Source organism: Syngnathus typhle, linkage group LG4, assembly GCF_033458585.1.
Source record: "Syngnathus typhle isolate RoL2023-S1 ecotype Sweden linkage group LG4, RoL_Styp_1.0, whole genome shotgun sequence".
NCBI classification, from domain to species: domain Eukaryota; kingdom Metazoa; phylum Chordata; class Actinopteri; order Syngnathiformes; family Syngnathidae; genus Syngnathus; species Syngnathus typhle.
The window spans coordinates 12,708,227-12,722,271 of NC_083741.1; the positions used below are offsets into that span (position 1 = coordinate 12,708,227).

General features: G+C 41.3%; 1 protein-coding gene across 1 annotated transcript; it reads right to left on the reverse strand.

The window, feature by feature from the left end:
- Window positions 1-9,869: 9,869 nt before the first annotated feature.
- Window positions 9,870-12,678, reverse strand: LOC133152732 (E3 ubiquitin-protein ligase RNF128-like). Its single transcript, XM_061276587.1, has one exon. It carries the CDS (start codon window positions 12,237-12,239, stop codon window positions 11,160-11,162), a length of 1,080 nt encoding a protein of 359 aa, XP_061132571.1. The 5' UTR covers window positions 12,240-12,678; the 3' UTR covers window positions 9,870-11,159.
- Window positions 12,679-14,045: the final 1,367 nt, after the last annotated feature.

Below are 14,045 nucleotides of genomic sequence, written 5' to 3' on the forward strand. Positions count from 1 at the left end.
TGGTGGGCATCTATCTATTTTTGATAGCGCTGCCGCTTGCTTTTCAGTCACGTACGAGTTGGAGCTCATCAACCGAAAGGCAGGTTAGACCCTGAACTGGTCGACAGGAAGTCCATTTCCATCTGTACATTCATCCATCCATGTGTCCATCCATCCATCCATCCGTCCATCCATCCATCCATCCATCCATCCATCCATCCATCCATCCATCCATCCATCCATCCATCCATCACGTCTTCTTTAAAATAATGCTTCCAGTGCTCTGCTGAGGGTTTTAATGCCTCAGTGCGTTTTGGGTTATATAAACTGAGTTTAATGTTTGATTGCTGCGGGATGGAAGAGTGACATTGCTCACAAAGGATACATCACAGCACGTAAACAAATTGGATTTGTTGGTTTATTTTAAGCCTAGTCGAGTCGTGGTGAACGGCCTCCCGGCACAACACTGGGTCTGGCTTGTCAGGCTAGAGGATGGGGGCACGTTGTGCCTTTGTGAAGGTGATGCTCCAATCAAATTAAGTAAACAAACAGCGGACGATAATGAACAAGAGCATTACTAATTTCGGTAGTTGTCTCCAACCCAACAGCTTTGCAACGAAAGCAAAATCAATATTTACCAAAGGGAATGAGTGTGACAAAGCACATTTATCAGTTATTGGATCACCAAACAGATAGATGGAGGATTTGTAGGCAGGCTGTTGTCTCAACCTTCGCAAGTTCTGTCCGTATGGGCTTCATTATGTCAGAAGGGTGGATTTGGAATAGAAGGTTAAGAAGTTGTCGGGCCCAATTGGGGAGCTAGCCGTGTTACTTTAATGCTATTAAGTACTGCTGGGATGTGTAGGTGCTTTTGTAAACGTCACTAAAGTTATTACAAAGCAACCTTTGTGGTGGATTCTATTCTATTTCTTAGCAGTATAATTGAACAAAAGAAAAATCTGTCATTGGACAAAACTCTTAAAACTGGGAGACCCAGTTGAGTAACCCAAATTGGGTGAAATATGAAACCCAGCACGAGGTCCAAAAGAGAGCAAGTCGTTGCTGGGTTTTTCATACCCAAGGCTTCCGGTTGAGGATTTTACCCAGCATGTGAATTTCATCCAACAAGGAGTAAAACGAGCCATGCTGACTACGTTTAAATGCTGTCAATATTCCAAGTAAGGTCAAAACTCTAATTTGGGAAACATTTGGAATGACAATGATTACATGGGCCGTATTTGAATAACCCAACTGAAACGCTGACGCACGGACGCCATGCATTTCCGCTTGCTACTTTCAACCGCCCATGGAACAACTTATACTCATGTCATTCACCGCAGAAATAAAGCAATTGGTTTCCTATCTGCTCCAAAAGTGTGCTTTAGTGCTGTGAGCTTAGCCATGATTGTTTAGCGGACTTCAACCCAGTCTGCGGAGTCAAAAATAATTAACCCTTGGGTAAAAATATACCAGCCCTCTCAAAATCCACAGCGACTCAGCGAGTTGGTTAGGAAAACAAGCTAGCAGTTTGGAGTGCGTATAATGCACACACCGCACGTTAGTGTTGACTATTCCTGACTATATTTGGACTTTCTTCTTGGCGTTTGTAGTGTTCCATCTGATTAGTCACATCATTCACTAGTGACAGCCTCATTTCAACTCTCAAACAACACATTCACATGAACAATCACAACTGTAAGGGCAAGGAAACCTAAAACAGAGGCGGATGACGTGTTGGCCAAATCACAAGAAAAACATCCCATCAGGGCCCACAGTTACCGGTCTCACACACCACATCACATGACCAGTCATGCACACTGGCTCATTTATCGTGAGCCACTGACACACACACACATACAAGTTCTAGATTAATCCCTGAGGGGAAGATTTTCCATACTACACGATGCAAAAACGAGTGCTGTATGTTTTCCAAGAAGGAACAGAATGCAAACAAAAAAAAAGAATTATGAAAACAAGGAATTGATGCAAATGTAGGGAAATAGTGTGACTGAAGCTTGGGTGCTGAACAATATGATCCCGAGCCCACTGGGATGTGCGCTAAGCAATGAAACTATATGCAGATCCATGACTACTTTTTCAAGACGAAAGAAAGAAGAGTCATGCGTGTGCATGTCATTGAAAAGGAGCATGTCCTTCTCCTTCCACTGTGCCGTGACATCTTTCCAATCTCGTATTCCGCGCTGCTCGTCTGTGATCAAGCTGCTGTCACAAGCGGGCTTTCGGCGCTGATTAAGTTGAACTTGCCGTGCAGAAACTGCGAGGCACCGTTGTGTTCAGGGGCAGTAAATTACTTTTATTCACGCAGGAGGGTCAAGAGAGGGAGGGAGGGAAATGTGTTTGTGTGGGCGGTTCATCACTGGTGCTGTGTGTGGTCAAAGTGAGATGCTATCACTTTCTTCTAAGCACCTGCTGGGGATTACTTTAACCCTAATAGTTTATGGAAACAGTTCAGAAGAGACGAAATCGTGAGGAGTTAACTGATTTGTTGGTCAACACCTCACTGACTTAATGTTTAGAGACAAATTTTCCACAAGCAAGAATGCCCCTCTTAACAGATGTTTCTTTGTTTTATGTGACCCAAGTTAAGATTCGCCGGAAACCATTCCAAAAACTGCAAAAGCTGGTCAACATCTGATTTGTTTGGACTTCAAAAAAGAAATTCTCATGGGAAACACAACAAAAAGACATATAGACATATTATCAGTGATATTATTCAATACTATTATTCACAGAAGTAAGCATTTCATCCCAGGGGCAGAATGGTCCATCCATCCATCAAAGGACCCCCATTTTGCAGACAAGTTCAAACACAGACTTATGATGGACGGTTGAGTTTTTTTGACAGACAATGGATGGAGTGACGAACCGGTGAATGAAGCCCTTTTGAAATAACGAGGACGGACAGACGGACGATTATGTTACAAATACGGACGGACGGAGGACGGACTAGCAACATTTGTTAAAGTGCCCTCCTGAAATGGATAAAACCAGATGGATTTTGCCTGTTTAATTCATATTCCACAAATGAAACATGAATCCAAACACTGTGTTTTGACTAGTTGGGCTGTACAGAACATACAATGAAAATTTGGTGGTTGACTTCCACTTCAAGTAAAAGGTGTGTGGAAAATGTCAGTGCTACTCCCCTAGTGGCCTCCTTCTCACCCCAACTACAAGTCCTCAAACCGTCTGGAACTCATACAAGGACCACGTCTAGAGTTTAAGGCTGGTGTACAAAAACAAAACTCTTGCCAAGTGATTCTGTCTTTCTGTCTGTGTTGTTTCGCAATCCCTTGCCCCAAGGCCAAGTTACCTCTTTGTTTTCTTGGTGTCACGTGACCCCCACCTGAAGCCAGCGTCCTATCTATCTGATAGCTACACATCCCCCTCCCATCCTCCTCTGCTTTCCACCATGCCTGGACAAAAGAAGCTCCATTGGGATGTAACTCAGGCCTGCGCATATAGAAAGTGGAGACAAAGACCACCATTCTACCCTAATAACAACAACTTTTGTCATCTCCCACAAAAGAGCATACACAGTTAGCGTTCACTAGCAATTTGTGACAGTGCTGGGAAGCCTAAGGCGCTTTGAGGTTTTTCAAACCCAAACCACTTTATTAGGCCACATTTCACCTTGAATGTGTTTGGTGATTTTTTAGACTAATTGGATTTTCTGTGGCAATATACTGTGCTATAGCTACTTCGTATAGTAAAACGTTAAAACTTAGTTTTTGTTGTAAACATATGTAATACAATGTCAATACACGAGGAAGACAGTCATCAAACGATAAATACTACGTATATGCAGTTACACTACCATGAACTGGATATTCCCCCAAAATGATACAAAGATTAAAATATAACTTTTCCAGTTTTGTTCCGCATATTCCATTCAGGATGTTACAATTGGAATAGTGCCATGTAGCCGTAGCCAATAAAACGATAATGTTAACATGATATTCAAGTAAGTGGACTAACCACAACTGAATATTTTTATATTTTAAGAGGATAATTGTGTAACACAAAGAATGGAAACAGGAGGAAACACAATCTTCATGTCCTTTTCGTCAACTCTCAGTGTAGTTGAGCCCCCGTCCTAGCAGTGACCCGCGTTGGTGGAGAGTAATTAGGACAAACCTCCATGTGACATTTATTAGCAAGCAAATGGCAGCCACATCTTGTGGACAAACGGCGGCCATGACAGATGGTCACTGCAACTGAGTGACTTTGGGGGACCTTGTTCAGCACAATGGCACAGAGACAACAACCCGAAGCTTCTGTTGTGTCACACTCACATTAGATACAAAGCATTGATGCACATGTCTGGAAAACGAGTCACGGAGAAATTCAATGTGACACGCCGGCCCCGAGCCTATTTGCTGCTGATGCTGCAGGGCTCTCTTACAACTTACACTACGTATATTCATTTAGTTTTGACCACCTCTCTTACCTGTTCGCTCACGCTTAGGAGGAAACAGTAAAAGCCTCTAGGTGTTTTTTTTTTACTTAGCATTTGTCCTGCAAGCTCTTTGCAATTAAGCAAATGGGTCATTTATTAATGACCGCCGTAGGCAACGGGACACAGTTAATAAGGCAGAAAAGATGCCCTGCTTAGAAAACAGTTCTACACATACAGCGCATTTGGAAAGGACTCAGAGGTTTTACAGGCTCATTCGAAAATTTAGTAAACTCATTCAATTGTATTCCCGTTTAACTTTCTCCATTTAAATGTATAGACATGTCATTAATCCTTTCCGCCCCACCAAAACCCACCAACAAAATTCTGTAGGAAAAATAACAGTATTATCCTTGATTAATATGAAACGCTTCAGCACACCTGTGACCCTTGTGAGGAGAAGCGATTCAGAAAATGGATGGATGGAATGGAAAGAGTTATACTGTTTGTGCAAGGTGATTTCATGCTTCACTGCCCATTGACATTGTGCTGCTCCTACTGGTGTTCCATGACCACCAGGAGGCAGTGTATTGCCCCCATCGTGAATGCACAATGTATTGTAAGTTATAACAATATTATATTTAACATTTGGGGTTTTTTTGCTGAGGAGAAAGGATATATGGCTGTGAGTATTGTTGCTCCAACTACTGCTACAATGATATAAATGTTACTGATGCTAGAGTTTGCATTGCGTTAGAATAATCTAGCTTACTTTCACAAGTTACATACTTTTGAAATATATACCATAAATTTGTGTTTGCAACTTGTGACAAACCAAATCGGCCGGCCTACCTTGAAAAACTCCTAAGTTAGCTCACTTGAGGTTCCCGTGTACTTTCCGTATGTACTGTATACACACAAACTCGTGATCATATTACAAGTGACATTAAAATGAAGAAGACCTTTGTGATAACGGCACGAATAACATCACAGGCAACAGCAAGGGCATGATCATTGATTGAAGCTGTCAAAGTGTGCTGAGAGGCACTTTTTTTCTTGGAGGACACTTTAGACGACAGTGCCTCAGGCCATCAACATTCAGAGCGAGGCACCATGATATTTTTCTAGAATATGATTGCACGAAAACTCAATCTTGAAGACAGAAGAGTGCTGACATAGCATTTTGATGAAACAGAAACAAACAGGTTTGTTAAAGGGGTACCCCGTGCAGGAGTCCAATAACCTGGATTTATATTGGAAAAATTGGTTTGATGGGTACAAGGCTGCTCTGGGACAGGTGCTTACTCAACACTGAGATAATACAGAGGATAGTTAAAATCAGAGAATTTCTGTGTCCCTTTCTGCCCTACAAACAAACATATTTTAGTAATTGATATATTAGTCATATTCAACATGAACTGATGACACTTATTGTATATAATCTTACTGCATGGCATAATTTTGCTGGGATTACTATTATCATTACATAGCATGGGGCAGATTGAATATATCACCATCTCTGATTACAATAGATATTGTTTTAGAACTCCTAAGGGAGATCGTTAAAATGCCTGTTTGAATGTTTAAGGTTTCTAAACAATGATTCATAAGTTAAAATGTCTCTTTGAATGTTTAAGGTTGCTAAAAGATGACATATAACATGACTGGTAAGCATTTATTCAAGACACAATAATAAACCCGTTGCTCCATACTACAGAAGTAAAAATTTTGAACCATAAGACTTTTGGTGCAAGTATTGACTGCATCCCTCCACTAGATGGCGTTATTATTTACAGCTGCCCATTGGACGCTCAACTCAACACACTTCATATTTATTGATTTATCGCTTTCACCACGGCTGTTACTGTAACAAAGTTCTTCACAGATAATAAAAAAAAAATGCACTGTGAACTTAATATGCAATAATGCAAAAGAAAACTAGAGGCTATTTTTTGTTTTTTGACTGTGGCAGAATATTTTTGTCCTTTGAACTTCCCTCATTTTTCGTTGGGGTTACGTTCCGAAACGAACATGATGGGCGAAATCCGTGAAGTAGAAACCTACCATTATAATACATGTATAACATTGAAACCAAACAACAAAACCTGTTTTCAGGCCCAAGCATTTGTTTAACAAAGAGAAGCATTTATTTCTTACAAATGACGAAATAAAATACTTTTCGGAGCAGTATTTCCCATGCAGTTTTGGTACCATTTTCCTTGTCATTTCTTGTTTCCTGTCCAAGCCGACTGACCTTATATTATAATACCGTAACGTTATTGACACACAGGTAGAGAAGAAGTGCGGAGAATATATAGCCAATCAGGACACATACCACAATGCACTGTGAAAACAAAATCGGTGAAAGGTGAACCGCAATACAGCGAGGGATATTTTACTGGCTTATAATCAAAATGTTACTTTTTAGGATTAATGTAACATCACAATCTGTCTCACCTGACACTGTAAATCAGATTCGTCCTTGCACTGACACTTGCTGGACTACAATATGAGAGAGACGGCAAGGGAGCGAGTGAGCGAGAGAGAAGATATATCTGCAAGTTACTAATAGCAAAACTTCTGAAATGTCAATATTACACAGTATAGTGCAAAACTGTACCACTGCATATTTCAACCAGTTAAAGCGACACCTTTATGAAAGTGTCAATCAAAATAGCGCATGATTTCATTTGTAAAGGAAGAATTTGAAGACAGCTCTTGTATTTATTCTTGTATTTGATCTGATTAGTCACTGCACACTAAAATGTCTGTTTTAAATGTTTATCAAAATCCTTGAGGACCTCTTTAACCGTCTCCACAAGAGGGCGCATATTCCCCCAGACAAATGGCAAGGATTTGCATGTTGGAAACCAAGCACTTGCTCTTAGAAATATCCAGCCCCCACCCCCTCATATCGTATATTTTAGAAACAGACTCACGAATCCACATTTACAAGGAATCCATAATTATTATCCCACAGCACACTCAATATTTGTGCTTCATCAATGAAACCAAAAACACACACAATGAGTGAGCATGTTGTGCTATTTGAGCAAATCATCTGAGTTGGAGGGGAAAAAGAAACAATGTTTGATGTTGCATGTCATCACTAAATGGATTCATTTGTTTCTTGCTGCACTTTGGTAATTCAATTTTCCTCCTTCATTAGGATAATTACTCAGGCAGTCTGGGAAAAGAGAGCCTCCGACAAGACCAACTGCGGTAATTTCATTCTGCAGGCCTCCTTCACTGAGCTGAGGCTGCAAACAGCAGCAGACAGGATGCGTTGGAGTGAAAGCATGATGCAAGTCTCAGGTTGGTCGGGTGAGCCTTTAAAGAGCAGTTGAAGTTTAATAAGTGAGGGTCAAGTCCAGGAAAATTATGTCAGAGGATGTAATGTTCTATGAGGCGATGGAAACACAGCTTCGACTTGAAAACGGGCTCCATCAAGTTGCGTGTGTTAAATTGCTAAAAATGTTCACCACTGTCTTTCCAAACTACTAAAAGCAAATGTTTTATTTTGATTCAATACAGATCATCAGTCTCATTTTATGAAGGACTAGAGAAATTGGCTAATATTTACTGGAGAGAAGTTGAAATTCCGAGCATGTGATGATCAAACATAATTTGATATTTAATTGTCGATTAATCGTGGCACCTCCACTTCCAACTAAAGCCTGCTTGACTGAGAGAAGCTATTGTCCAGCAGATGGTGGTAAAGGACAAAACCCTCAGGATAAGCACTGAGCGGGTTCATTTTTGTCCCCCCGACTCCCCTCACCTAAATAATGTCGACAATAGTGTGTCCTTTTACCCCCAATACATGCTGATTTTATGATTTGTCTGAAGTCAAATGACTCTTGCTTCATTCTATTTCTTGATCCTTTCCCTGGGATTGAAGGTCAAAGGCAGTTTCAAGCGTCCAGCCACAAACTGTATAGTATGCCGTTAAATGAAAACTCTCGGAGTCAATTTTCACAGTAACAACTGCAATAAATCAGAGGAGTGCCACCGGTGAGCAGAGTGTGCCTCTAAACTCGGGCTCGCCAGCCGTTCCCAGCCAGCCTAGTTAGATCAGTATTGATTCGCTGTCTCACTGTGATGCCGCAATAACATTTGACCTGTGAATGCTGAGATCACAGCATCGCCCTGACATCAACAGCGGGCCGAACCCTGAAGCAGCCGAGGGCTTTTACAATGCTGCTTTCGCCACTCACTTGGCTATGATACATAGAGTACACCTTGACACCAACCACACTCATTCACTTTATTAGGTACAATTACACAGCCTTATCAATCCTAGAGTCGTTCTGAATCAAGAATTCCATCTTTACAGAACAATAAAGATTAGGTTTGGTAGGGTTGCTCGATTAGGAAAATTTACGATTATTTTGGGCTGGCAATCATTGAAATCCTGATTATTCAAATGAGCATTTATTTCTGGGTACCAAAAAAGACAATGTTTAAATATAAAAAAAACATGAGGACACATTTCTTTGAAATACTATACACAAGTTCCCTTTGAACCAAACAAAACTTATAAAATTAGTTATTTAAAAATATATATATAAATGGTGCAAATCCATAAATTCAACTATTGTTTCCTTGACTAAACAAATTGTATTGGATATTAATGTGTATTAATTGTCTAATTATGCTAATTTTGTAATTGTAGAGTATAATAGTAATTGATTTTCAACTAATTGCACAGCCCTAGATTTGAGTGAACAATGTTTATCAATATAATTGGATTCCTGTACTTTGGTCTGTTTGATGTTTACAATCTGATTAAAATACACGAGGAATTATTTACCGGGTACTTGGTAGTCAAGTAGTTTTTCCACTGAATAGCTACTAAAGCAAATATTTGGAGTTCTACATTTTAGTCAAATTCTCCCAAGGTAACATTCTTTTACCTGAGTAAAATCTTTTTACTTGTCTTTTTTTTTTTAAAAGCTTTTCAACTCAGTCTGGAAGTACACAGATATAGGAAAACCCTCACACCAAATAAAGTACTTCTATTTATTTATGACTGTTTTCTTTGTGCATTTGAGTACGTTTCCCGTCAAGGTCAAGTTTAAGTTAATTACAACAGGTACTCAACCTGTGTAAAGAAAAAAAAAAAAAAAGCACATTTTTAGTTTCATTACCATTTTCCTGTAAGAGACAACACATTCGCACTGACATACGTATACTTTACTGCTAACGTACGGTTGCTGCTGCTGCTGTTGTTGTGACTTGAGTCTTTCCACATCTGAGGAAGTTACTTCAGAGAGACCGATGAAATTATAAGAATGCTCAGTTTTTAGTGACATTCGGAACTGCACTGTAACTAACTGTTCACTCGAATATAATGACTTGTGTAGCTCAATGTTGTAGCCAAAATAAGTGGCAATGTATGTTTTTGTGTTTTTTTTTATATTGTGAAAGCTTTCATAATACTCAAACACAAATAGACAAAATTCTTTCAAGCTCCGATGTTAATCAGCCTCATTTTGAGGGATTTATTGCATTGTGAGACGCATCAATGTGATTTCATACAAGAAATGATAGTCTTTGTTACAGAAGGATTTAAGAGTCCTAAAATCCGTAACAGAATGATCAGAATACAAAAATATACAGTATATAGAGTGCCATCTCATGTATTGCATGTATCTTGAGCCTATCCCAAAATGTAGCCAGATGAGAATTTGAAGAAAGACAGTCAGGGATTCAATTAATTCACCCAAATCTGCCCGTATGCATTTGTGCAGACATCTTACAGAGAAGTCATAAACAAGTCCCACCTTTATGATAACACAATCTTAACATGTGGGTATCATTTAAAACAAGTACACAAATAGAATTTCCCCCCAATAGACAAATATACAATCACCAATATCGCAGATGTCATCTCCACTTTGACATTTATTGCTGGTCCATGTGACAAAGGGATTTTCCGTTTATATAAGATAAACGGAATCAACACGGAAATAGTTAATATGTTCTAACATGTACATATATTTAGGTTTTGTAAGGAGTCCCAGAAGGCCCTGCAGTGATGTTTTCCATTCACCACAGTAGAATGTGTCATACTGCATTTCCAGCCAAGGGTGTGTTTACAAATCCAGCTTGACGACCTGGTCTGCGCTTTGCCATGTTTATGTACATAAACCAAAAAAAACCAAAAAATATGGGCTACTCTTGAAAAGGTTTCAATCAGAAGACGGAAACTGACCAGCAATATTTTGTGCCACTTACTTCCTTAACAGTGATGACTCTGCAAAGCCAAATTGAACCTTCTGCACTCGCCCCGACATGACTCGACTTACTCATCGTGCTGAACAATAACTTGATGAACACGCCCTTAATTGGCATCCAAGCTAATTACACAAGGTGCAGTACCATTACTAAGTGTATCTATTTCAACACCATCTTGTGCGGTGACAGTGAGGCCCTGCATATTTGCAAATTTGCCTGTTTAGCTGGCTTCCATTATTTGCTTAAGAGGTGCCGAAGCAAAGGCAACAACTGTTACATTTGTGCCATCTGCTGTCCCCTTGGTGTCACGGAACTATGTTTACGTTTCATTTAGACACAAGTAGTGCTTTGCTACCGTCTTGTGGCATATATAGGTATTTACAAACCTTTTTTTTGTGTGGGGGGGGAGGGGGCAGATTATCCGGGTGGTTCACTGTATTCCAATGAGGAGACTCGTTGATTGTGAAAAGAAGCACATTGATTTGAACCTGCTAATTTGAATTTTCTCTCCGCCGTGGTTCTGTCACTGTCCTCTGGCACCCTCCTCCTCAAAGGCCCTGTTGTCATAGTGATGCTGTTGTCTCTCATGGTCAGAGTTCAGTGGGTCGGTTAGTGGGACTTCATACATGGCCTCCCCGCCTGCCACTGTGATGACGGTGACCTCTTGTAGCGGAGCTCGGGACATGCTCTCCTTCTCCTCCTCCTCAACTCCGAGAGCCTTGAGGATGTCACATTTGCACATGGGGCAGGTCCTTTTCTCCAGCAGCCACGGTTCGATGCAGGCTTTGTGGAAAATGTGATCGCACGTGAGCACGGTCACCACCTCGCCCGCCTTGTACGACTCGATGCACACGGCGCACATGTGCGAGTCGCTCGTCGTCTCCTGGTCGTCTCCCTTCAGCGTGCGCACTTTGAGGCAGCCGATGGCCTTCTTAGCCGCGGACTTCAGCTTCTTCTCAGCTCGCCTGTGGGCGCGCATGTTGTAGAGGCGGTTCGCCGAGATGAACAAGAAGTATGCCACCGAGGCGGCTGTCACAATGAAGAAGGCGATGGACATGAAGTAAATCCAGTAGTTTTCCATCCAGGGGCCGTGAGGGCTGCCCGTGTGGATGATCATGCGCACTTCTGTTCCGTTCCTCACCAAGCCAGCGATCTCCGCGCCTATAATGTTGCCGGTCATGATGGAGACAATTTCCAGAGCCTCAAAGTGCGTCATTTGAGTGGAGCTGTTGCCGCTGCCGTCCACATTGTACACCACCACGGCGGATGCTCCTTGACGTTTGGCTCCGTTGATCTTCTCGCTGAACGTACAGTTTCCCCGTTTGATCAGCGCTATCCAGGGGAAGGCGCTGGCGTTGTATGCAGGATCTGGGCCGCAGCCTTTGGGATCTCCCGTGGGGAGAACGACAACACCCGCGGCTTCAGCGAGCGGCGAATTTCGGCCGAACATTCCGCACTCGCAGTCTTTCTCCACAGTCTTGTTGGGGCTGATGAAATAGTTGACTTCCACCACAGCAGTCCAGAAAACCATGGTGGCTGAGCATTGAACGAGTCCTGACAAACACAGCAGAAGCAACAAGGCGCCTTGCGTCTTCTTACCCATGGTAACGCTCTTCTTCCAATTCAAAACAACAGGAAGGGCTCAGCTAGGCGCTTTAGCTTCTCCAACACGCCTTTTTCAGTCCCAGTTCCTGCTTGGAGGAGGCACGGCAATCTGAATACAGCCTACCTGCTGCCGACAGTAATGTGATACGAGCCGTTGGGTAACATAACACGAGCTGCGCGTCAGTCGTTCACCTCTCCTTATCTTCCTGAACCTTGAACGCTGCGCACTTTCCGCACAGGGCAGGGTACTGCGATTCAACAAGTTGCAATACACAAAAAGCACACACCTACCTACACTGTCCCTATTGCCAAGGTAAAGAAGGCGCGCTGCGATAAGCCCGCAATAAGGACACTTTCCTGTACACGGGTCCGAACCGCAACGCTGCTGTGTTTGAGTCATAAAACCGGCTGACTTGTGTAACCACGAGCAAAGCAACTCAACTGGTTATTCTTGTTTGACTTGTTTCCTTCCCTGTTTTTGTGGTGGAGGTGAAAAAAGGAGGCAGAACCCGTTTACTTTGAGTGTATTGCTACATTGTCTTCAAAATGTTTCAAAGTCACTTGACTAAAGTAAACATGACTAAATATATATACACTCATTTAACGAAAAGCTTTGCCATAACAGACTGAAGGGATGGAACAGAGTAGCGTCATAGTGTCATTGTATCACGTGAAAGCTCGAGACACACACACACACACGCGGAATAAGAGATGTTTCCAATGACAAATGAGATGGAGAGGTTTCCTGTCACAAGTATTCTCCTGGTCACACTCACTAAACTGGAGCAGCCCAACAACAGTAGAACAGTGTTAAATATTTTAGTCAAAGGGTAGATTTAAGTAAATATATGTCAGTGTAGTCATTGTTTGTATAGCTGGAGCTGACATTTTGTGATAACAAGAACAATTAGAAAGTTGGGACCAGTGAATTCCTGATTATTCACCTTTGAACGGCTGGATGGTAACACATAGTAAAACTTTTATCGGTCGATTAAAAATGTTTAGGGTGTTTTTTTCAGGCTCTATTAGTGAATGAATACATATATTAGGTATACATGTGCATACTTTGAGTAGTAGAAGGTTATTCTAAGGACTTTGGCTTTGGAACCTCAGGGTACAGTTCAAGTCCATGTCTGTTTCTCTCTGTGGTATGCAACAAAATACATACAGCCATGCTAGAAATTGGATTTCCCCTTGAGGGGTCAGTGCAGTAGATACACGAGTACAGTTAAAACAAAAATTGAGCGGTTTCTTCAGTAATACTGCCACCTACTGGATAAGATGTATAGTGCAGGATCTTAGCAGCAATCACACCCAGAGAAACCACATGTATTATGAATAATAATAATGATCAACTAGCCATTGGTGGTTAAATCAAACACAAAACTATATTACCAATTGTTTGTCAAAATATTGTATGCTTATAAATACGATGAATGCATTTGTTTTACACATTTTACTCGTGGATTAAGTCCAACTGTGGCTAAAGATACATGTTTATTGAGAAAGAAACTGGCCTAAATTTCACCCACAACCCTACAATTGAATATATGCCCATGAGCTAAATACACACAAGAATTCCGAACTATGTAAACAACATTTAAATGAAAAGACAGCTCAAGACACTGGATCAAGGTATGCCATAAAAAGGCATTTGTCATTTGACTGTACAGTATGTTGTAGCTGACTGTGTGGAAAATCGGTATTGTGGTCCAACTGGGCGCGTCAGTGCAAAAGGGCAATCACAACTTCTTAGCAACCAGCACGGGGCCATTGTCTATTCATTCAACTACGTTGGTGACGC

Coding starts and splice junctions, on each gene's coding strand:
- LOC133152732 (XM_061276587.1), bottom strand. CDS start 12,239: ATGGGTAAGAAGACGCAAGGCGCCTTGTTGCTTCTGCTGTGTTTGTCA.